Genomic DNA, 25,005 nt, shown 5'->3' on the forward strand with positions numbered 1-25,005 from the left:
GGTGTTTGTATGACCTTGAAGGCATCACCCCCTTGGTTATAACTCGAGTCATTGTCCTTGTCCCTGTCTCAAAACAATGTTTTTTCCAGTTTCAGGTAACATTATGATCCAGTATGAGTTCCTAACGCTTGGTGTTTGTTTGACCTTATTTGGCATTGGTGCTGGTGATTTTATTGAACGTCAAGAAATTGGTGACTACTTCCAAGGTGATGAATCATTCCAACGAGGTGTGAGTTGCAAATTGAACAACCCTACACAAGTAACTGGAGAAATATTTGGAGACAGTCAATGTATCAATGATTACAGGATAGAGTTTGGTAAGAACATGTTTTTTATAAGCATAACGCTTATAAGCATACGAAGGCTCAGATTTGCAGATTTCCTAAGCATATACCAGCCTGAATTTTTTATCATGTCAATTTTTTCTGTTCAAAAATGTTTGGAACTGTGCAAGTAAAAGAAGACATTCCACGACTAGCCACCAATAATTTTTTCAAAAATGGTTATTTTGCAAAATGCTAAGTTTCTCTTTTTTAATTTGTCATAATTGTCTTTTATGCGCAGGTTTTGAGTGTATTTTTAAGCAATTTAGAGCTCAAATTTTCAAAATCCCCCCCCCTGGTTGGCCCTCGCGGTGTCACTAAACTTCAGCCCCCTCCCCCCCAATATGAAAATGCTTCCTACGGCACTGAGCATATGCTATGCCTGGATGCTTTAAAAGCTTAAGTAAGCATAATCGATGGTTATAAAAAAAACATGTTCATGGTGAGGCACAAAAAGGTTTCGCTCTTACAGGTATATTTTCTCGAGGTCTAAAAATTTTAAAAGAAAATACTTTTCCATTAGAAAAAAGAAAGTGAAACTTAAATTTTGATGAGCCATTTATTAGATTTGGTTCTATAGATCAAAAGTTATGTTTAAGAATGAAGACTTTCTTTCAGAAAGACCTCGAAAATGTTAAAAATCAACCGATTAAATTTGTATTTAAAATTGACAATCGCAATAAGCCTTCTGCATAATTATCAGCATTTGATAGTAGTTAAACACACAAATTTGGAAACTTTACTGTCGAAAAGGTTTAAAATCATCATCAGATCATTTTAATTTGTTTTTATCGAACTTTTCTTCAGATTTTCAGTTGCAGCATGGTTATAGACTGGATAAAGTCAATGTAAAGATGGATATCGAAACCATGAATGGGCTCTTCCAGAAAAAATCCGTTCATGGGGGGTGGAGGATATTATTATTTTTTTCATGAATTACCCCTGGACATTTTGATTTTTAACCCCCTGGACACGGGTTATACCCCTGGACAAACATCAAATCAACCCCGTGGACACAAAAAATTACCCCCTGGACATTGCAATTTTTTGGCATTTTTTCAATACCCCTGGACAATTCATCCTCCACCCCCCATGAACGGATTTTTTCTGGAAGAGCCCAATATGATGAATTTGACCAGCTATTTTGGCATTTTCCAAAAAATTCTTCCTAGCATTGGGAAATTTCTTTTCATAAAAAAAATCACCACCAAAGTGACCAGCACAGCAAATTATCTTTTTTTAACGGTCAAATCAAAAACATGATATATCCTTTAATCAGATTGGTTGATTTTCAACGTTTTTTTTTTTTCTGAAATTGAAAATAAGTTTTTTAGTCATTTAAACACAACTTTTGATCTATAATGAACCAATTTAATAAATAACGCATCAAAATTTAAGTTTATCTTATCTTTCTTCTTTCGTATGAACATTCTTAGAAGCTTAATTATAAAAGCTTTAATTCTTCTCAGAATGTGGCGCCATAGATTTGGATGGATCTACGACAATCAAATTCATTAGTTCACAGGATGTGAATAATACTATTTTCAAGTTGACTGGATTAAGATTGTGTGACACATCAGATGACGTGGAATTCGTTTACCAACCATGGGGATATGGCGAATGGATAGACGTTGGAGATATTAGTAGTTCATTGGCTTTGATTGATCACAAACGAAAGGTTTGTTGATTTTAATTAGATGATGACTTTCAAAAAAAATTCAATTGTTGATCACTTAGCAGATACCTCTTTTTTGACGATATTCAAATGTGGATCAATTTACGCAAATTACGCGAGTTTTTCCGAAAATTCGAGAAATTTAATGAAAATCAAAGAAATTAATTGAAAAAGGGACCTCAAATTTTAATAAACGGTAGAGCCTAATGACCGGGGGTTTATTAGACACCTGAGAGTATTAAGCTTTATACAATCTGTCTTTTAAATACCTTTGAGATACCACGGATAACTTATTCTACGGTTCTTGATTTTACAACAGGAGATCCAGTTTCAATTTCGACGTCTATGGTCAGGGCAACTCTTGAAAATTGGCATCAAATGTTATAAGAAAGATGGTAGTAAGCGAGTTCTTTTGCCAGCGTCTTGTGCTGTGGTCAAACATGAAGGCTCGACTACATGTAAGTCCTTTTTACGTAGAATCCTGAAACAACGAATTTTTGTACCTTCTCTGAAGGGATAAGCTCTAAAAAAGAAACCTGGAATCGGCTGTTGAAGAAATTTAAATTTCTATACCATACACACTTGAGAATTTGCATAATTGGGCAAAGGTAGTCTAAATAGATTACGACGCCCCTCAAAATAACATCACAAATGATGACACACTTAAGAATTCGCATAATCGTAAACCGCTACTTAATTTTTGTTTTCTACACGATTTCACATTGTTAAATCAGCATTTATTCCATTTAGATTTCATTGAATTCTAAAGCATTCCCCTTTAGCTCTTTGTAACTCAAATAGTCACTCGAATCCCTATCAGCATTGAGCTGTGGAGAATGGGCTGTAATTACAAGGTTCTGACTATACCTCCTACCTTCCTCTTTTAAGTACACAGATAGAATTTAATAATGTAAGATTACTCGATATCACATGGCTTTGAAAATTCGATTATTTCTTAATTTAAAAATTGGCTTTGTCCTGTCATATGACACTTAAATTAAAGTATTCATCGAAAATTTTAATTTTTAATAGATTTAACTGAAAAGTGCATGAAACTTGAATGGGATTTTGCTAAACTCATCAAGTCACTAAGTATAAATATTTGTTCAATTTCTTTGCAGTACCTATAAAGAAATCAATGTTCGGGATGGGACCAGACCCTCCAACAACGACAACAACCACAACAACAACATCAACTACGACAACCACCACAACTACGACTACGACAACCGAATCTTCCTCTTCCACTAGTAAGGCTCCAGGAACGACAGATGTTAGGGAAACGACAAACCTACCGACAACGACGACTAAGCCTCCCGACTTTATCCACCGATCAGCATCGGGAGATTATTGCACTAACGATGAATGTAATTGTAGGAAGAATCAGGGAACATATCTCAACAACCTTGGCAATAAAGATAGATGTGTTAGTTCGTATACCAAGCAATTTAGTAAGTCTTGATTATATATATTTTTTATTTTGCGAACAACAAGTTTCGAGAGGCAGAGAATTCAAGAAATTTCGCGCATTTAAGGGCTCTGACCATAGTCCGAAAATTGATTTTGGTATTTGAACATAAAAGTTATATTTCAGGTTCCTTAACACTTTTAACAAAGAATTGCCTTTATAAATTACTTTTTAATCGAACCCCTTAAGAGTAATTAAGAATTTAATTGCAAAAATGACGTTATGAACTTTAAAAAGATGTTAATAATATGTTGCATCACCCTCTTTTACAAAAAGTGCTTAGTTTTAATGGGTAACTAACTTTTTTGTTTCAAAATTTCTTTACACTGTCCGCAAAGAATTGAACTATTTTAAATTTTGCGGAAAATTTTTCTAAAAAGGTGTGTCAAAAGTTATTACTGTTTTTTTAAGCAAAATTTGGATGAAAAATTGATGAAAAACCACTATTTTGAAGATTTCGAGACAAAGAAGCATTTACAAAAATTTTCCGCAAAAATTTTTATTGTTCGGTAAAAGATACACCATCTACTGCAAAAAAATTTTCAAAATGTTTTTTCCTCGCCGAAACTAAGCTCTTCAAAGTTGAAATACTCTTCCTCGCAAAAGTCTTCATTTTCTTCTTCATCAAACTTTTTCAATGCAATTTTTGAATTTTCAGATTCAGGAATAGTTTGTCTAACAGAAAATGTATAACATGCCATAGTTTTGTTGGTTACATCAGTCAGAAAACACATTTTAAACACGGCAATTATGAAAAATTCACTATGGCCAGAGCCCTTAAGTTTCACGATTGTTACTTTATGAATAAAATTTACGGAAAAACTTCTGCGGTTTTTTGAAAGTCTTTATTTCTAATTTCAACGATGGCTTCTTAATAAAGACGACAATTGAAAGCATTAAAGAATATATTAATTTTTTTGCTTAAATTCATTGATTTTTTATGTAATTTCCAGTCATTTAGAGACCTAATTTTTTAAATGATCTACTTCCTAATTATGAGGCGGATTTCAAGAAAACAAAACGAAATTGTGAATCATATTTTCAGATTGCGAAATTGCATCCAACAGCCAATTCAACATTTTGACTGTAGTTGAGAATGAAGTTCAGGTGATACTTAACAAGACGTGTTCAAAACAAGCAACATTCGATGTCTTTGTATGGGATGGTGACTGGAAATCGTTGCATTCTTCTAAAGTGGAATCTCTATTCACTGTTGAAGAGACTAACAATCAAGACCAGGTCAGAATGTATTTTGAGACCTGAACAAGTTGATTGAAATCCTTTAGTTGCTTTTCACTCTTTTTAAAGTAGGATGCCTTAAAGACAAAGAATTCCCGTTAATTCAAATCTGCCTATTAATTGAAATTTTCAGGTCCGATTACCAAACAGCTAAGCAGTCTTTCTGTATGAAAGTCTTTTTCTTGTAAACTCCTTTCTCAAGCGCCTACATACATAACTGATAAGTAATGCACTAAAGCTATTATACATTATAAATTTTTTGAGATGATGTAGTTTGCGATACATTTGAGAGTCATGTATGTATGTACGTTTATCTTCAGATTGTTAAACCTTCTTTGATCTTACTTTCTATCAGATGACAATCAGATTCACCAAGCATTTATCAGGGATCGTTATCAAGATCACCATCAAATGTCCAGAAGAAGCAGTCCTCTCATCTGACTGCTTTGTTGTTAAGTTCAATGGGTCGACTACAGGTAATCCCTCTATAAAAATCGCTGTTTTGGAAATATCCAGTTTTGCTATCAATTTTAGCGATGGTTACTTTATTGGGATAAATTTTCGCGGATATTAAATTTCACGTTTGGACTTATTTGCGAAATTTTAAGATTTCGTTAAGTCCACGGATGGCACTATTGGGAGACAACATTTTTCACGATTTTGTTCTTTTTACTGTCAAATCATGCATTTTGGTCCGCGAGAACTGCGAAGTTTTATCCCCTTATAATATTTTCCCCATTAAAATACTCGTGGTTGAATGGACTAGTCTTGATCCAAGCCATCTGGTCGAATGATATTGATATTTTGATTACACAAGACTTCTAGAATGGACATCATGTACTGTAATAAAAATTTGGTACGCTGCAAGTTCTGAAGGATTGGAGCCACTTCTTGAACGAAAGTTAAAAACAGGCTCCAAAAAAAAAGCACAAAATATTTCTCCCATTTTCAATTAGAAATGGTGAATTTTGACCTGATCAACAAGATATTGGAGCCTTCAACAACAACAACGACAACTTCACCAACTCTTGATACACTGACGTCTACAGATGAATCTGAGGTACGGTCTTCGCTCACTCCATTTTTCAAAACTTTAACTGACAAAATTCTCCATGATATAATACATCCATCCCTGTCTCACAGTCCCCTGTTAATCCTTTTCCAATAGCAGAGATAAAGTTTCCTATCGGGATAGAAATTATATTGTTTCAAGCTTACAATATCTAGTCGGGATGGTTTTTGAGTGTAATTTTTACATTGAATGTTGAATGGGGATGAAATTAAAGTCAATTTCCCAGTGGGGCTGAAATGGAAGGGTATTTTACGCACCGGGGACGACAATGTTGCCAAATTGTTCAGCAGGTCTGTGACACAAGGGTGCTATAATTGATTGAACCTCAGGTTCAGACAACACCCACCCCAAATTTTCTAATTCTCTTCCGTTTAAATGGGTATTGGATGTATGCATCCCAAACTCCTAATTTTATACATTAATTAAAAGTGAAAACTTAGCCGGGCAAAGTTTTTCATCAGGATGAACCTGTCTAGAAATGTTTGTCAATTCAGCACTGAAAGTTTTAGCGGTTCATTTTATTACCTTTAAAGGTTTATTTTAGCGATACCGCAAAACGACCCTTTTAAGGTACAAATTTAAAAAAAACCTATAAGGTATTTTTTCATTGATACCTTACAGGTACTTTTAGGTACCTTTTGAGGTATGAAAAAATACTTCCAAAAGAATTTTTTTGTCCCCGAAAAGGTATTTTTAAGTCACCAAAAAGGTAATTTTCAAACGATACCGCAAAACGACCCTTTTAGGGTAAAATTAGTCTGATATACCATTAATGTGCTTTAAAAACACCACCAAAAGGATTCAAAAGTGCCGAAAAAGCGGTTTTAGTTTTTACCCACGGGGTTGTTTTTCATCACTTACATTGATGGTGCGAAGAAGGTATTTTTTTTACCTCCTAGATATAATGAATTTCCTATCATTTCTTCACTAGAATAAGCGAATACTAATTGAACGAATAACTCATAAAGTTAAGGAGATCAAAGCTCCTCTCTTTATTTTTGTAGATTGGATTAAATGAAATTTACAATATTGATAAATATAGAAGAAAGCCAAATGATTCAATAAATAGAATTAATTAAATCATAAATTAAATAAAAATTACAATTGACAAAAACTAGTAGGCCTATTCTATATCACCTAATAATCATACACTATTTCCTACTATTCAGTAAGATTATTCAATCTTTCTAATTTATTCACTGCCGTCATTTTTTCTGTATAAGACAGCAATTTCATAGGGCAACGCCGTCAGAGGATCTCCTGACTTTCCTATGGTGATGCCATTCAGGTGAATGAAGAAATCTTGATCCTCAAAAGTGTCAGGGTTAGCATGGCCGATTCGAGGAGTGAGCGCGTTCGCGATTCCATAATAATTTTTGGTATCTTCTCGAAATATTACCGGTAGATTAATACTCCCACAACAGCACATCGATCTGTTGAAAAAGAAAGTTACATTCTGTAAAACTTTTGTTCATTATATTCTTACTTTCAATGATATTTCAATGATTCTATACGCATGTTGCAAAGTAACTTATTAGATGCCCGGGGCACTGACCTTGACGGCCGACGGGGACGTGCCGCTGTAGTTTGAGAAGTTGACCCTGTCAGATATGAATTTTTGATAAAATTGGGACCCTATCTGAACGAAAAATTTAAATTTTTCTTCTTTCCAGTTAATTTGGGACCCTGTCAGATATCTTAAGAGTCTTAAAAAGGGACTCTGACCAATGACACGTCCCCATATCAAATTTTGCCTAATTGGCCCACTCCCCTGATTCAATTAGCCGAATTATGCTTACCTGTTCACCATTTGCAAGGTTTGGGTATATTTCAATCAGAATTTTGACGGATTTGTGATCCTTGATCAGTTTTGCTCGTCGATCGTGCAGGTTAAGCTCCAAACGAGTCGTTCTTTTTACTTAGAGCAATAGGTTTGTGATTTGAGAGTTGCAATATGCTTTTGTACCGAATGTTGATCTTCTCCAGCAGGAATATTTGGGAGAAAGTTGACCAATCCCAAAAGTTTTTTGGATCTCTTCAGCAGCGCAAAATAAAAGTTAATAAAGAATCTAGCAAGCGACTAAAATTCGGACTTTAAATAATTTGCGACTGAGAGCTTCGACCTGTCAGATTGACAGACAAAGCGCAAATGAGCGGCACAATCAAAAATTTGATTTTTGAAAGAGGCGGGAGTATGGGTTTCTCTCAGACTTTAAGGAGAATTTACTCTTTCTAGTTCTGGAACTATACCGCGGAAATATGATTGTTGTCATTTTCTCACAACGTCCCGTCGTTCTCTCCGTCCCAGGACTCTTTGGGATGATACCTCAAAGAGCATCGATTTTATCAGAAAGGGTACGAATTTTTATCTCTAAGGTATCAAAGGTAGCGAAGCTCCATAGACACGATTGGGCAAGAATCATAGACGCGATTAAAAATACCTCTCAAGGTATTTTTTTGCCGCCTGTTTTCCCGCAAGAAAATATTCAAAAATACCTCAAAGGGTAAGAATTTGTATCTCTAAGGTATCAAAGGTAGCGAAGCTCCATAGACACGATTAGGCAAGAATCATAGACGCGATTAAAAATACCTCTAAAGGTATTTTTTTGCCGAATGTTTTCCCGCAAGAAAACATTCAAAAATACCTCAAAGGGTACGAATTTGTATCTCTAGGTTATCAAAAGTAGCGAAACTCCATAGACACGATTAGGCGAGAATCATAGACGCGATTGAAAATACCTCTAAAGGTATTTTTTGTCGCCTTTTTCCCGAGGCTTCAAAGGTAGCATAACTCCAACCCATGATAACATCTATGGAACAACCTTAGGCTAAAGGATAGCTTTTATTAAAAGTGAAATTAATTGAGCTTTAAAGGGTTTCAAGCGGAAATACGGTTAGAATAATAACTTTCAGAGTCTTGGATTATAACAGTTCCCTAACACAGAGCATAAAATGTTCAATTAAAGACCTTTCATGACCTGTCTTGCGTGCTCGTTCATGCCAAGCTAGACTCCTCAAGGTCTTGCCGTTCAATCTTAAGTTTTTTCAAACGACATCCCAAGGTCTTCCTACTGAGTGAATGAGAATCTTGACACTCTATACTTTATTGTTTATGAGATACCTAAGAGGTACATAATGATCCCTTTAGCGTTGAGGGGATCTTCAGAATTCTTTCGAAGGCTTTTTTCCTGCCCCTACGGTTACTATATTATACCTTGTTCACTTTCGAATTTTTGGAAATCCCGAAAATCACTCAAAAGGTACAAAATAATTCCTACGGGGTGTTTTAAAATTACCTTAACGGTGTTTTTTAAAATCGTGCCACAGAAGGTATCATTTTAATCCTTAAAGGAATATATTTATTCCCGAAAAGGAACAAATTTGTTATCTAAAGGTAAACGCGATTATTAGAACCTCTAAAGGTACTAAAATGAACCGCTAAAACTTTCAGTGAGCTATACAAAGTTTTCCATTTTGACCATTTCTGATTTCAACATTAGATCATGGTAATCGTTGGTTGTGCAGTTGGTGGCTTGGTGTTGTTGCTGTTATTCATCCTCTGTCTTATTTGCATTGTCCGCAAGAAAAAGAAAGCTAAAGAAAAACAACATCAGAAGTAAGTTTAACATCTATCAACCCTGTCGCTGACATACTTTTATTAAATCCACTGGGAGTTAATCACGCGCTTATCTTGACGGACGATAACATCGTCTAGTGTGAAATGTATGAAGACATTGTATTGAAATGCTCACCGGTAAACCCTAAAAAACTCAAACCCCATTCCCTTTGAAACGTAAGAGTTAAAAGGTGTACTTGCATTTGGAGGGACATTGACATTGAAAACTCGCTTATTTAACAGACCCCTTAAAAACTAGAAACTACTCAGATAAATGTGTGCATGAAGTTAATGGGTGCCTCGAGACTCCTTACGTTTGGGTAATACTGTGTATACACGATTAGTCATCAATCAATCAAATGTTGCAGTTTTTCCATCCCATGTGAAATTTAATTTAGTTTAACTTGTTTTATTGCGTTTCCAGGGCTATATTTATGAGTGATGTCCAAGTATACGAAAACGTAAGCATTTTTATCGTTTCATTTACATAAAGTACTTAAAGGTTTTATTTTTGCATAAATATTCCAGTTCAATATCAGGACAGTCTCTGCCTATTGTTATATTATGCTGATATAAACAAAAAAAAATTTTCTTTTCCTCTTTCTGACCAATCTTGCTCCACATCCATGTCAATCCAATGTGAAAAAGCTTGTAAATCAAAATTAATGAGAAAGCAAACGATATCACTCTTATTTAAAAAACAAAAATCAAATATTCTTCGTTTACAATTTCAGCCTTACAAAAGAAGTACCATCGGAAACCCTACGTACGATAAAAAATTGCATTCAACAAGGGCCCATCCACACTGTGACGATCCTTACAATCAAAACCGAGAATACGCTGAAATTGATCCTTCAATCTACAGTTTACCGCTAAGTCAAAACCAACCCATAGAACATTCTAAACCCTATGAATTTATTGATGAAAATAAGACACGCCCACAAACTAATCACCCTTCCGGAAGACCCGTTTCTGATCCGGTTTACAGAGAAATAGAGGGAGCGGAATATGATGAAATACGTAACGGAAAACCCGTTGTTCCGTTTCCAGCACCGGACTATCCACCGGGTGTTGGATTTTTAAACAACAACACTAAAGAACCTTTGTATAGAATCTTAGAAGAAAAAGACTGTGATTTTACAACAGGGCGGAATGATGTGGGGCGTTCGACCTCCATTAGACATCCACCACCCGATTATTCTCCGCCCCCTCCAACTGGCTGATATGATCGATTAGTATATAGTTGATCAAATTTTATATTTTCGAACAGATAATAATCACTTGTGGGGATTTTTGCCTCTTTTTACAAGAAACTCTCACACGAACATTTACAGTGCTTTGAAATCATGTAATCTATGTGTAAATATATAATTTAGAGATACGGTGACAAATCAAATCAACATATCTGATGATCTGAATATTTACTAATAAGGTAGTCTATTACTCAGAATAAACTGGTTTTAACATAAAGAAAGAGAAGCAAACTGGAACCCAGTCCCTTAATTCGCTTTTTTATGATTCTGACAGCACGCACGAAAGGAAAGCCTGTGAAATAAAAACGAATGTGAATTTGATTTATGCTTACGTAATATTGATAGAAATTTTTTAACATTGATAATCTCATAAAATTTCAAATACTCTAAAGATTTAACAAATGAAAGTGAGATTTGATTGACTTTCAAGTACTTTCCAGACATACAGACAGACAGACAGACAGAAATATACACAGATATCTGTAAAGCCCGAAGGGCTAGATAGGCAACTTTAAGCTTTCTCCAGCAAAAAAAAGTGAAGCAAAAATTTGACTTTTTAAATTTCGTGCCGATGGATAGGATCTAGAATTTTAATTGTTTTCAGAGCGCGAGATCAAAAAAATTAGGTGGCAAACGCTATTTCGCATCTCTCAAACCCGTGAAATTGCTTGTTGTCACGTGATTTCTTTGTTAGGAAATCCTACCAAAACTTGCTTCACTTTTCGATAAAGGCCGCAAATCTAGCCCTTCGGGCTTTACAGATCTGTGGAAATATAACCAAATGTTATAATACAGTATTCCATCAAAAATTTACAAAAAGTTGGTATGTTTCAATTTGTATACTTCGACTGGACTTGGTTGATAAGCAATATAACATGAATATAAGTAAGTAAGTAAGTAAGTTGGTTATTGACATCTGCAATTATCTCAACACCATCAAGGAGCACGGAAAATTGATACTTCCCATCTCGCAAATAGCGTTGTCGAATTTGTAGGTTGTATTGCCTGTCAAGATGGATTGGATATGTAGAGTGGAAATATTCTTTTTTATCACCATATTGACACTACTTGTGCGCGCTGCGATCGCACCTTTTGGCTTCATCAATCTTTTCTGCTTGGAAAAAAGATTACGTCATAAATATAAAGCGCACGCTCGAATGGAATTGTTTCATTTTTCTTTTGACCAATATACTACGCTCCACCGCAGAGACATCTAAAATCTAAAAATGTCTGAGAAATGAAATGCTACCCCTAACTACCGTAATAAATTGAACTTCGCGTTATCTTTCAGTCAGTCAACAAAGAAAGAGTTTGGTACACACTACTATTGTCTACAAGATTACTTAAAAGGGAATAATTTAACTTAAGAGACAGGGATAAATTTGAAAATGGAATTTAGCCCGATGCAGAGTAAGCAGTGGCAGAGGTTTTTACAGTGTTTGTTCGTAATGTTTTATTCAAACTCTAGCGCCACTGTCCTTTTTCCGTAAACCGCCATCTGACGCCCTGACTCTGCGCTGGTGCATATACATGTTCCTGCGTTTACTGACCCTCTAACTAAGTTAGAGTCTAACGGAAGATAGAACCGCCTACTTTAAACAGCCAAATCAAAGAGAGATGTGAGTGATGCAATTAACATTAATCAATCATTAATCCAAATTGGAACCCATATTAATCACTTTCGCTTCCAAGGTAGGGCAATTTTGAAAAGGCTGCGTGTGAAGAAGGGGTGGGGGGTGGTAGATTTTTGACAATCTGTCCACCGACTTTGCAAGGGCCATAGGCGACGCACCGGACTCTGCAAGAAGTGCAGGCCTTTACCTATTGCAAGACCATATCTCCTGGCAAACAGATCCCATGGTCGACGAATAGTTAACAAGAAAAGAGAACACTTCCCGGTGTCCCTTGACAAAAATTTTGCAGTGACACCGGTAAATTAAAAAAATACAGACAGAATCCACAACCACAAGGGAAAAACCACCGTCACAACTGTCTGCATGATTTTAAAATATAGTTTCCACGTTTCCAGCCGCTATACTGTAAAAATACAACCCCCCTGTTGAAAACGACATCGTGTGATTATTTTTTAGCAGAGGGCTGAGACTTAGAAAGACTTTTTTTCTTGCGAAATCAGATTTTTTATTTACGCCCGAACGTCACGCCCACGCCCCCATAAAAAGGTGGTCGGCAACTCGGCTATAATATTCGCTAGTCTAGCTCCTACACACCCTGGGTCGACCGAAGGCGACCATCTTGTTTTGATACAGAAACAACAGTCAACGGTCAACGAAGGCTGACATCCTCCTTTCTTTTTCTGGTAAAAACTCACTATAACCATGGGTGAATACTATGAACCAATCGCTGATGGAGAAAAGGTAATTGATTTAAACTGACTAGTAGAAGCTTTAAATTTTATTTTATCCTTTAAATATCTCCTGGCAGCAAAACCAGCAGACCAGGCTTAGTTAATCGATATAATCGATAATCTTAAGTAATCGATAAATAATCAATAAGTAATCGATGGCCTAGATATCGACTAACCGACAGAATCGATAGGTAATCAGACCTTCAAAAAATCTTGAGTATCGATCAGCGATGGATTTTTTCCAAGCTATCGATTATATACTTATTATAGATCACATATCGACTACATACAAGATTATCGATTACTTATCAATCATGTATCGATTGTTAACAATCATTGATTACTTATCGTTCATGCATTGATTACTTATCAATTATTTACTTATCTTCGATCACGTATTGTTATCGATTATATCACGTGCGTTTGCGTAGGGTAAAATGGCGAAATGCGAAAATATTTTGGCAAAATTTTTTTGAAAAATGACCCTACAAGATTTGACTATATCTTTTTATTTCATGAAGAGATTACTTTCAAATAAAAAATATATTTGGGGTGGGGGTAAAATGGGGCTATCTTCAAATCATGCTGTGCTAGAGTTTTTTTGATGTGTTTCTACTCGAATAACAATAATCTGAAAATTTTTTTCAATTTCATGCATTTTTCAGGAATTGCCGGACCAAAAATTGCCAATTTTGGTCCTAAAACCCCAAAAATAGCAATTTTTGTCATTTTACTGGTATTTATCCTTACGTTCATGATCCCACATGAAGCCAATTAGTATTCAAAGTTGTTTAAATATAATTTAGAAGTACTTAAAGATATAATTTTGGTGCTTTCAACACCTTTTGGGACCAAAAATTAGGCAAATTTCAGCCAAAAACTCAAAAAAAGGTAATTTTTTATCAATTTTGCCATGTAAAAGTTGCTTAAATGCATGTTATAGGCCTAAAACTTGCCATTCATTTCAAAGAAATAATTGATGCATCACAGGGAGTCAAGATTAGGGGCCTCTGGGTATAGAATGGGCTTTAGAGGCTTAATTAAGCTAAATAAACAAGAAAATCAACTGTATTTTCTATAAAAATGTAAAATATAAAGTTCAAAGCTGATGCCGATTTAAATATTTTCAAATGAATTTTTGATTCATTTTGCTAAAAATTATTAAGATTTAATATATATATTATTTAAATCTATAATAATTCTGATTGAGTCCATCACATTCGTAAAGTGTGTTGATCAAACGCAAACAATCCTGTTTTGCTGTTCATCAAATGAAAAGTCTTTCTGGAATCTGCAGCCATATCCCGATCACCTTCTATTAAGAGTAGATCGTCAAATGGCAAAGTCAAAAAATTCAAAGTGTAGTATTTTTTTGTGAAAATTTTAATCTATTTTAAGACATTTTGCGCAATTTTTAACCTCCTAGGTCAAAAATCCAGCATTCCCCAAAGGGGTCTTTGATTTGCACTAAAGCGAAAAATGAGTAAAAATGACATTTTTTTGCCCATTTTAAGACTATAAAAGGCCAGGAAAGGGTCAAAATGGTTTCTAAATGGTGTCTTGTACTAATATTCAACACAAAAAGAGTAAAGAAACCCCAGCGAGATCGCTGGATGTTTCAATTTCAGGCTAAAAAGGCTGATTTTCTCCGACTCTGGGTAGCAAAATGCACGAAAGCAGCATTTTTGAGGACCCACAACTTTTAAACTTTTTAAGGTACACCAGGCTGCATCGTTTGAGGCGTGTGATAGCACGCGCACACCTCCACACACACTAAAATCTTTGAGGAGAGTGATTAATCACACGCCATAAATTTGGATTTTACTACTTAAAGTTATGCATAGCACTCCTTATCACACGCCTAAAGTACTTTTTAGGAGTGCGATTGACCACACTCCTGGAATTTTCAAATGACAAAGCCTGGACTACACACTTGAAATTTTCAGCAATGAAACATTTCAGAGAAAGCTCCAGGAAAAATCAATCTTGAGTTCTCAAAAATTTCCTATAAAATCCATAATGGCGCCCTAGAAATTAAGTTTTCATGCTAAATGTCAATATTTCAAGCTAAAATTTGGTTTTCTTGGGCTAAAATCTCAAAAATGATTTCAAATGATGTCCTGAAATCTTTGGCTCTTCGAAGTATTCTGAAAATACTCTGGAAGAATCAAAATGGTTTGGGTCAGAGATTTGCCCAATCTGCCATTATAGTATTGCATTTCCCACTGAAACGCGATATTTAGAGTTAAAGTCTAATTTTCTCAGGCTAAAATCTCAAAAATGGTTTCAAATGGTGTCCTGAAATTTTTTGGTGTTGAAAGTATTCTGAAAATACTCTGGGAGAATCAAATTGGTTTGGGTCAGAAATTTGCCCTAGTCTGCCATTATGGCATTGCATTTCCAACTAAAACGCGATATTTAGAGTTAAAGTCTGATTTTCTCAGGGTAAAATCTCAAAAATGGTTTCAAATGGTATCCTGAAATCTTTTGGTGTTGAAAGTCTTCTGGGTATACTCTGGGAGAACCAAAATGGTTTGGGTTAGAAAGTTGCCAAAGTCCGCCATTATGGAATTGCATTTCCCACTAAAACGCAATATTTAGAGCTAAACTCTAATTTTCTCGGGCTAAAATCTCAAAAGTGGCTTCAAATAGGGTCCTGAAATCTTTCGGTGTTGAAAGTATTCTGGAAATAATCTGGGAAAACCAAAATGGTTTGGGTCAGAAATTTGCCAAAGTCTGCCATTATGGAATTGTATTTCATTCTAAAACACAATGTTTTGAGTAAGCTTGAGTGTTCTTCCTAAAGAAATAAATAAAAAAGCCCATTCTATACCCAGGTCTACCCTGGTCTTGACTCCTGTGATGCATTAATTTCCTTGAAAGGAATGGCAGTTTCAGGCCCTGGCATTTAAGAGCAACTTTTATATAACAAATTGACAAAAAATTACCTTTTTTGAGTTTTTGGCCCAAATTTGCCTAATTTTTGGTCCAATAAGGAGTTGAAAGCACCCAAATTATATCTTAAGTACTTCTAAATTATATTCAGACAACTTTGAATACTAAATGGCTTCATGTGGGATCATAAACAAGGAGAAATATCAGTAAAATGACGAAAATTGCCATTTTTGGGGTTTTGGGACCAAAATCGGCAGTTTTTGGTCCGGCAATTCCTGAAAAATGCATGAAATTGAAATTTTTTTTCAGATTATTGTTATTTGGGTAGAAAAACATCAAAAAAACTCTAGCATAGCATGATTTGAAGATAGCCCCTTAAAAATGTTGTTTTACCCCTACCCCTACGAACAAACAACCAATATACAACCTTTTTGTTTTATTGGTGGTGTAGATGGCAGCATACCATCTACCAGTGACTTCACTCTCTTTTGTTGGCGATGCCAGGCCTTTCCAGCAATTCTTGAGTTTTTGGATATCACTTTCATCATCAGTTTCATCTTCGGACATTTCGCTCTCTTCAGATTCAAATTCCTCCCCTTCCTGATGACGAATCCTCCTCAAACAATCGTTTAGAGATTGAATGTTGTTTGGGTGGTAATGTCATCAGTGGTTTGATTCCATTAACTTTACAGCTTGCTTTGCTGCAAACTGAACAATAATGCAATAGTGCAATACTGGGTACTGCTTTAATCCTAAAGCCAAGCATTTTTGTTGCAAACAGGTACATTGAGTTTTGCATTTCATGAATGTTTCCCTGATCTACTCTCTCTTCTTTGCTTCTTCTTTTTCAGTTTCCTTCTTCAGTTTCTCATCCCTGATTTCTTTGACCTTGGTTGCTACACCTTTAGCCCTTGTCAAGCCGTGTACCTAAGTCACCCTTTTAGTGGTGGTTGCTTTCTTTTCTTCGTGTGGCTTGACCCTTTTTATTGTCAGAAGGCCAGGAATTTCCTCCAGTTGGATGCTTTTTTCTGCCATCTCCCTTATCAGGGACTGAGCCTGGCCAAATTTAGCCTTCCAATAATCACGAGAACCTTTTCTTTTGTCAGAAGGAGACATGATGAGTCTGGAGTTGATGTAGATGTTGATGGAGGGATTTCTTCTTGTATACATCAGAATCAATTCCAATGACTTTTTGGAAAAGAATAGAATAAAGAGCTCATAAAAAAGTAGCTGTTTTTTTTCGTTTTCCCATTATTTATTCAGAGAGTTTATTTCTTTTCGGCTGTTTTGTTTATAACTTTCTCATACCGCTTACCTAAATGTTAGCCAATTTTTATTTAAAGTCGTCCTAAAGCGTTATAACACCCCTCTCTCATTGCATTCTCGATAAATTTTTTCGATCCAAAGAGGGGTTCGCCATTTCCAAACTCCTTTCCAACCTCGAGTTATCGCATTCTTTTTGTTTTGTTTTTGTCGCATCAGCTGAAAATGGCTAAAAATTCAGCCAAATTTAAAAGTCCTTTTCAAGCCTTATAAACCCTCCCATCTCATTCCCCATAAAATTCCCGATCTAAAGAGGGGTCAACGACCTCTCAACTCTTCTTCAAACTTGAAGTTTCTCCCAAACCCATGACGTCAATGGGTCCCTTTACCCGTAATGTTATCAACGGTCAATTCGCGAATTTTGGAATTTTGAAATTTTGAAATTTTGAAAAATACCTTATGCCCCAAGGGTCCCAAAAAATAAAAAAACGTCAATTTTTTCCAAGGGGAAGTGGGTTTTAAATTTGCGAAAGATTGACACTGCAACGACTTCGTCTTAAAAAAAGCTAATTTTCACGAAATTTTCAAAGTTGAAACATTCCAGAGGCTAAACACAGAGGAGTAGCGACGAAAAAAATCGTGAAAAATAAAAACTGAATTTCATTTTTTGGGCCTGCATATTATTGTAAATTTTGTAAATTTTGCTTACACGCATGCGTTTGCCAAAAGAGTCGCACTCCACTCGCTTACGCTCGCTCCGTGCGCAATAATGAGTTTTAAAGCTAGTTTGTTTTGCTACAACCGGGCCTTTGAATAATCTGAAGCTACTGAAGTTGAGCCCAGTGCGCTGCGCACGTTCGACTATGCAGGACTAATATACATCACTCAAATATTGGTTGGTTATTTCTTTAAATCTTCTTTAATTTTTTTATTTCTGGTCCATTTTAATCGATAACCAACCGCCGTCTTCATCTTTCTATATGTTTTTGATGTAATTATTACTAACAAATAGATTATACAATTGTTAAATTCTTTCTTGCTGCACTTTTGAGATGGAACTCTTAACATCTTTTAAAGGTTGATGAAGAGATTGGTAACATTATTTTTTTCAGCTGAGGATATGTTCCAGTTTTATCAAGCATGCACCTCCAGGAGAATTTAATGAAGTTTTTAATGGTAAGATAATTAATTATAGCAGTAGTTATATGCTAAGCTGCTAAGGAGGGTTTTTTGAATCACATTACATTCAAAACCAACCTGAATGATTTAAACCACTGATGATATCTCCAGATGATAATGGGTAAAACCGTACTGTACCTTAGACTGCACGCATCCCCTTTGATATGTTTTGATATAGGGGATGCTAATTGTGTATGAAATTCCCATCAATAATCCAATAATTGTTTTAACCTAGGGCCATTCAAATTTTGGATTAAATTCAATGAAATTTAAAGATCACTCATATAAAACATACTAACCAAGCTAATCAAAAGCACAAAGACAGGTGTAAATCTTGGACGGTAATTTTATACATGACGCGCATCCCCTATATCAAAACATATCAGAGGGTGTACCTTAGCTAGCATTTAAGAGGAAAGACCAGTCTACAATCATGTATATATACATGTTACTTTTCATATAATACAACCCAAGTTTATAGGGGTGTAATGCTCTCCCCCTGTAGTAATTGTTTGCTACATGTCATCCATTTATTTTTTGGTTACAGACCTTCCATTTATTGTAGAAAGAAGAATTAGAGAAACTGAAATTGTGACTTGAATTTTCATTTAAATAAAATACTCATCTTAATCTTTTCTCTTATAGATGTTCGAGTTTTATTGGACAATGATCAACTACTTAAAGAACAAGCTTCTAGGTTTGAGAAAATATTTCTAATGATTTATTAATTTTCTGTCTGATATTGATTATAAGTGCAGAGTTTCTATTCAGGTGCTATTTCCATCCCTTTTCTTTGAAATGAAGGATTATTGGTTAGATTTGTTCTATAGGTTTTAAACTTAAAAAAAAGGTATATATTTTTTGCCTTTCAATCGTTGTTATAGATAAATTGATTCTCTTATTCTGTTAATCCGTGTGAACTAATTGTTACCTTTTATCAAAATGAGTCATTTCTTTGGAATAAGGGCCAATTAACTAAACTTTGGCAAATTCGTTGTAAATTCTACGATTCTTTTGGTTACTTCGACTAGCTTATAGTCTGAATCTGTAAGAAATTCAATTCAAGTGGGGGGTGTACGGTATTTCGGAATCGCGGAAATTGACCCGTTTTTCTTCGGAAATTTTGGAAATCAAGTAAAATTCCTTCGGTATTTTGGAATGCTTAAATCGTTTCGGTATCGGAAATCCATGAATTTTTGCTTCAGAATTTCTTCAGAATTTCTTCAGAATTTCTTCAGAACTTCAGTATTTATTACGGAATCTCGGAAATTTTTGCAAAATTATTCGGTATTTCGGAAATCGCAAACCCCGTACGCCCCCCCCCCATTCAACGATTTGAGACATTTGACGTCAAGCTTTCCTTGTAGAAGAAGGAGAAAAACAAGCCTACTCTAACCTTGTCCTAAGGACAAAGATCACAGAGCTTTCCTTGTAGACTCGGTTTTTTACGCTTTAAGGGATGGCAGGTGTATAGAAATTTTGCTGAACAACAAAGAAACAATGTTTGAGAATTTGAATTGTCATGGGATAAATGATCAATTATCATGGGATGATTGATCAATTATCACATGCCAGTTTTGAATTCTTACAACTGGCGTTTGAAAATTTGAGCTCATTCTTTGAGTTGAGTTGATATAGAGAGTATTTGACGTGTAAATACTGAAGTTTTTTAGCAAGCAGTTTTACTGTTTTTAACTTTTATCTTTATTTATTTTTTAGACCTGATGATGATACAAAAGTATCGAAATATATTGTCAAGTAAAATAAAAATAAAATGAAGTTACATCGTTGATATTTCACTTCTGGTTTTTCTTTTTTGCAGTGCTTTTTCACAGTACAACATGGAACAATTCACACCTTGTAAATTGAATAGTGGTGACAACGTACTGATCACCAAACACGGAGCTTTGGACAACAATACATTCTATGATCCAAAAACCAAACAAAAGTTCAAATATGACCATTTGAGAAAGGTAAGTTCGTTGATTTGTTGTTAATTATTTGTGCCCGGTAAGACAATTCATGCCAGACAGGCCAATACATTCCATTGCACATACATTTTCCAGCACACAGGCAAGAAGGTAAGATATTTAATGCTAAATATTATTGTATGTTATAAATTTAAAAACCAAATATCAAAACCAGTAATGCAATGTTCCGTGTTTTGATGGTTGCAAGTGTCATTATGACACACACCCTTTTTCACAGTAAGGACTGCCAGTTGATAGTGCCAAGGACATCAGATTCTATTAATGAAACCTAGTTTTAATTCGACTAAGTCAAAAACCCATGGCGTTCTAAAGACTTGAAAATTGAGCCCTATAAAATCGAAGTTGCTGCACACTTGCCAGACCTGTAGATTTGGAACGCCATTGAACAACTCTAACAAATCCATCACTGTTTTTTCTCAATTTTTTTGCAAAATTGATTTATTTGAAAGCATTGTCTTGAAATTTTATATTTTCTGCTTTTTTTCCTTTAGGAAGCCACTGATTTAGAAGCTCACGACACAGGAGATGCATCAGAATCGTGGAGAAGTGCTGTTGAAAGTGCTGTCGCAAATTATGTCAAAGATCATTATCCACATGGTGTTTTAACAGTAAGAAAATTCACCAAAACTATCGAAATCCTCACTAGACCTTGCTACAGAAATTCATTTATGAAAATGAAAATCATAGCACTATTCTCTAGGAAGTTGATTTTCTTCCTCTTTATTTCACATCTTCTCTTTTTTCTGTTTTGATAGTATTCCACTCAGGAACTTTTTAACGAGAAATAAAACAGCTACCTAATTTGAATTCTATCAAAAGTTATAGCCTTTTTTATCTTCGCGACAGATTATATTGGGACAGACTTTAGTATATAGTAGGTCTATTGACTTTTACGGAGTTTTCAAGTCTTTGCCCTCTTTCTTGCACATCAGCTGTTCAAAATTGGTATCAGTGCAAATATGTTTTGATTTAGAAATAAATTTGAGGGTAAACGTTCCATTTTGAAATGTTACAGGTTTATGGTAAATCTAGTGGTTCTGACATCACCATCACAGCATGCGTGGAAGACCATCAATTTCAACCACAAAACTTCTGGTATGTTACTGAAAAATCTATACCGTTATTATTTCTCTTTCTTTCCGCACACTATATAAAGTAACAAGCCTTTTTTATTTTACTTGATCGGAACACTGAAAATACTTTAAAATTCAATACAAACCTTGATCAATGTTTTAAATAATATAAAATTTTATAAAATTTTTATTTGAAAAAACGCTAGCGCCCTACTTAACGGGATTAATGTTTGCGGGAATTAAATTTAGCGGTTGAGCTCATCATCAAGATTTCACTGGGACTTTGTGATGGGTAGCTGTTTTTCGCGGATAACTCTATTGTGAAATAATTTTGTGCTATTTTTGTTATTTTACTACGTTAAACTATGCATGTTTGTTGTGAAAAACTCGTTAGTAACGCTTCTCTAATGGCGGTAAAGATGTTAAAACTGGTCTTTGAACATTTTTTTGGAATTAATTCATGATGGAAACGCGAAATCCGCGAAATTTTGATCCCCGCGAAAATTAATCCCATTTAAGTATTATGTTTTTAGTTTTTTTGACCTTTTTAATTTTGTAGGAATGGTAGATGGCGATCAGAATGGTCGGTGACTTTCAACTCAAGTGGTGGTAATGCAGAACTAAAAGGATTGTTAAAACTACAGGTACTCATCACTCAAAGTCTCTCTTCATCAGCTAAATTAGGTCTAGTCATAAATTTCCTCGTTTAAATCACTTTTTTTTCACGAAAGGGTAATATAAAAAACCTTTTTTCCTAAACATTGATGCTGAGATCAATGATTTCACTGCTGATGGTAGTGATAATGGTCGAAACGTTTGAAATAATTTTTTATGTTTTAAAAAAAACATGAAGCTTCTGTCTTTTAAGTTTTTTTTTGGGATCAATCTTTGTTAATTATTTTCCGAATTATGACCCTGAAATACTTGAGAACCGTAAACCTTTATTTAACCAACTTCTTCACTTTTTCTCAGGTACATTATTATGAAGATGGTAATGTTCAATTGGTTTCACATAAAGATGTCACCAAAGAAATCAACGTCTCTGTAAGAATTTTTATCATTTACATTGGCTATTTTTACGTTGACTATTAGGGAAGGACGGTTTCATCAGTCTTAATAGAAAAAATAGCGGAATTTCGGCGTTGCCGCTATTAATGAGCCTTTCTTTGTTTTTCTGACAGGCTTCATATACTGTAAACAATTTTTGAAGTGTTGTTTATGCTTTCCTCTGTAGGATTTTTAATCAGGATTTTCAGTCAGGCAGTTGAGCATAGAAGCTTGATCAAAATTTGTATGCTTCGTCTTTGCTCATGGATATGTTTTTGATGCTTTCTAGGATGCAAATTCACTGGGAAGAGATTTAGCAAAACATATAGACGATTCAGAAACTGAATACCAGGTAAAGTTTCAATATTTTTTTTAATATCGGTTTTTACATTGTTGAATACACATACGTTGGTACTTTCAATACATGTGATTATATTATTGAGCTGCGTAACCTTTTAATTATAAATTAATTATAAACGAGCCCCATTTATTGCTGTCCATCTATGTCTTATCGTTCTCTCTCATGTTTGCCTGATCTCTGATTCTTTGTCATTTTTTATCCCATCTAACTCTCACCCTTATTATACATTTATCTGTCATCAAAAGAACCAAGCAATATTTTTCATTGTTTACTCTTTCAAAGCGGGCTACACGGCTTTTTGTGCAAACGCAATTGGTTATTTTTGCATGACGACGGGCCTACACTGCCAGATTTACCTGTCGTTAGGAAAATTCATTGTGACGTCACTTTTTCAAAAGAAAATGACTCATTTTTTATTTCTGACTTCAGAAATTATAACTTTTTTTTATCTCTTTTCGCTTGTTTTTTTCGCTTTATTTCGCTATTTTTCCTGGATAAAGCGCTAAAAATCAATCGAAGCTGAAGGAAACGGTTAACAAATAAAATAATAACCGTTTTTTTCGGGCTGTACTGAAAATATTGCCCTCGGTCAACGCAACAACCTCGCAAGCTCGGTCGTTACTTGACCTCGGGCAATATTTCTCAGTACAGCCCTCACTAACCAGTCGTTATTGTATTAATGTTTATTTTTTGAAAATGAACAATGAAGAGAATTTTTTTAAATGTTTTTTCTATTTTGACATTTACAGAGAGCCATTGGTGAAAACTACCAAATGATGTCTGACACAACATTCAAAGCACTCAGGAGACAACTACCCATCACAAGAACCAAGATTGATTGGAACAAGATTGTTTCATACCGAATTGGTGCTGAATTGAAAAGCTAAGGAAAGGTGTTGAATACTTGTAGGTTTATCAAGAAAAGAAAAACCACCCACTTCCAAATTTGAAGATTAATTTTTGTAGAGAAGTATTAGAAATAAAAGTAAAACCAAACATTTTGAAAAGGATAAGTTTTTAAATGCCCCAGAAAAATGCTTCTAGGGTATAGATTCTGTTTTAGGTGTTATTTTTGGGATTTTTCTATTAAAAAAAGCTTAATATTATTATAATTAAAAAAATTTTCCTTTTGAATTTTAGTGATTTTTTAAATAATTTTTTTGTTATATTATTTTTGTCAGTCATGGTATATAGTTAGTTCTTCAATACCATTTGCGTTCACTCACGATTCTTCTACTGTTTTCAAGATATTATTTCAATATACAATTTTTGACCCTCTACATTGGCTTCTTCAGAAACTTGGCTTCAACTAAGATTTGTTGTAAATTGTTGATTTTATATTTCCAGCTGTATTGTTCTCAAAAATGCTTAGAACATTTTCACCCATTACCAATAATTTTTTATGTTTTTTCTTTTTGTTTATAATTTAATTATTTGTGAAGATGTTCTTAAATAATAAGATTTAGACCAGTTTTTTACCAGTAATTTTAAATTTGCTCTGCATCCAGATTGCTGTAATTCATCTTTGGTCTTCAATCTTACCTTTTCATCCTTTAATTTTTGAGCTCTTCCTGAAATAAACTCTATATTCTTTTACTCCCAAAAAAAGAAAGAGGGTATATTTCGTAAAGGATAACTAGTAATTTTGAAAATCTGAAGGGCTTGATATTTCAGGAATTTATCTTTTAACAAAATGAAACACTTTCCTATGTATAGTGTGAATATAATTTAAAATTTATTTCTTATGACACACCAAAAATATTTTGACTGATAGCTTTATTTATTTCTCCATCCCATTCCATCCATCACTATAGCTACTGATTGATACCTTGAAAGGTGGCAGAGGGTACAACAATGTTTTCTGCAGTATATGTTTATTTCTATTCATTTCGCGATTCTTGCCTGTTAAATTGCCAGCTGAGTAATGGAATAGTCTCTATTTGGACTTGATTGCTCAAATTTAGATTCGATAACTCTAGTCAATTGAACAGCAAGGTAAACTGTGAAATCAAAATGTAAACAAATAGTATCATCAGAAATCCATCTTTTATGGTCCTTGGGATTCTAATTTCTGCATTATTATAGTTCCCAAAAATAGAATAGATACCCCTCCCACTCTTTTCTATACTGAACAATAATGGCGATATACAGTTAGATGTAAAGAGATACAATAGACCTCATCACC

The 25,005-nt window shown here is 34.6% G+C and overlaps 2 protein-coding genes across 2 annotated transcripts; both read left to right on the forward strand.

Moving 5' to 3' along the window:
- The first annotated feature begins 93 nt into the window (after positions 1 to 93).
- Positions 94 to 10,811, forward strand: LOC136811600 (uncharacterized). Its single transcript, XM_067068229.1, has 10 exons — positions 94 to 317; positions 1,793 to 2,001; positions 2,318 to 2,456; positions 3,120 to 3,449; positions 4,512 to 4,705; positions 5,061 to 5,181; positions 5,662 to 5,765; positions 9,278 to 9,393; positions 9,818 to 9,854; positions 10,128 to 10,811. The coding sequence occupies exons 1-10, from the start codon at positions 104 to 106 to the stop codon at positions 10,614 to 10,616; spliced, it is 1,953 nt and encodes a 650-aa protein (XP_066924330.1). The 5' UTR covers positions 94 to 103; the 3' UTR covers positions 10,617 to 10,811.
- A 2,091-nt stretch (positions 10,812 to 12,902) lies between these two features.
- Positions 12,903 to 24,587, forward strand: LOC136811601 (F-actin-capping protein subunit alpha-like). The gene is made up of 10 exons (XM_067068230.1): positions 12,903 to 13,021; positions 18,282 to 18,345; positions 18,994 to 19,045; positions 20,171 to 20,321; positions 20,831 to 20,947; positions 21,355 to 21,434; positions 21,972 to 22,056; positions 22,385 to 22,456; positions 22,749 to 22,811; positions 23,570 to 24,587. The coding sequence occupies exons 1-10, from the start codon at positions 12,983 to 12,985 to the stop codon at positions 23,705 to 23,707; spliced, it is 861 nt and encodes a 286-aa protein (XP_066924331.1). The 5' UTR covers positions 12,903 to 12,982; the 3' UTR covers positions 23,708 to 24,587.
- The last annotated feature ends 418 nt before the right edge of the window (positions 24,588 to 25,005 follow it).

The sequence above is a fragment of the Clytia hemisphaerica genome, unplaced genomic scaffold, assembly GCF_902728285.1.
Source record: "Clytia hemisphaerica strain Z4C2 unplaced genomic scaffold, Clytia hemisphaerica genome assembly, whole genome shotgun sequence".
Lineage (NCBI taxonomy): Eukaryota > Metazoa > Cnidaria > Hydrozoa > Leptothecata > Clytiidae > Clytia > Clytia hemisphaerica.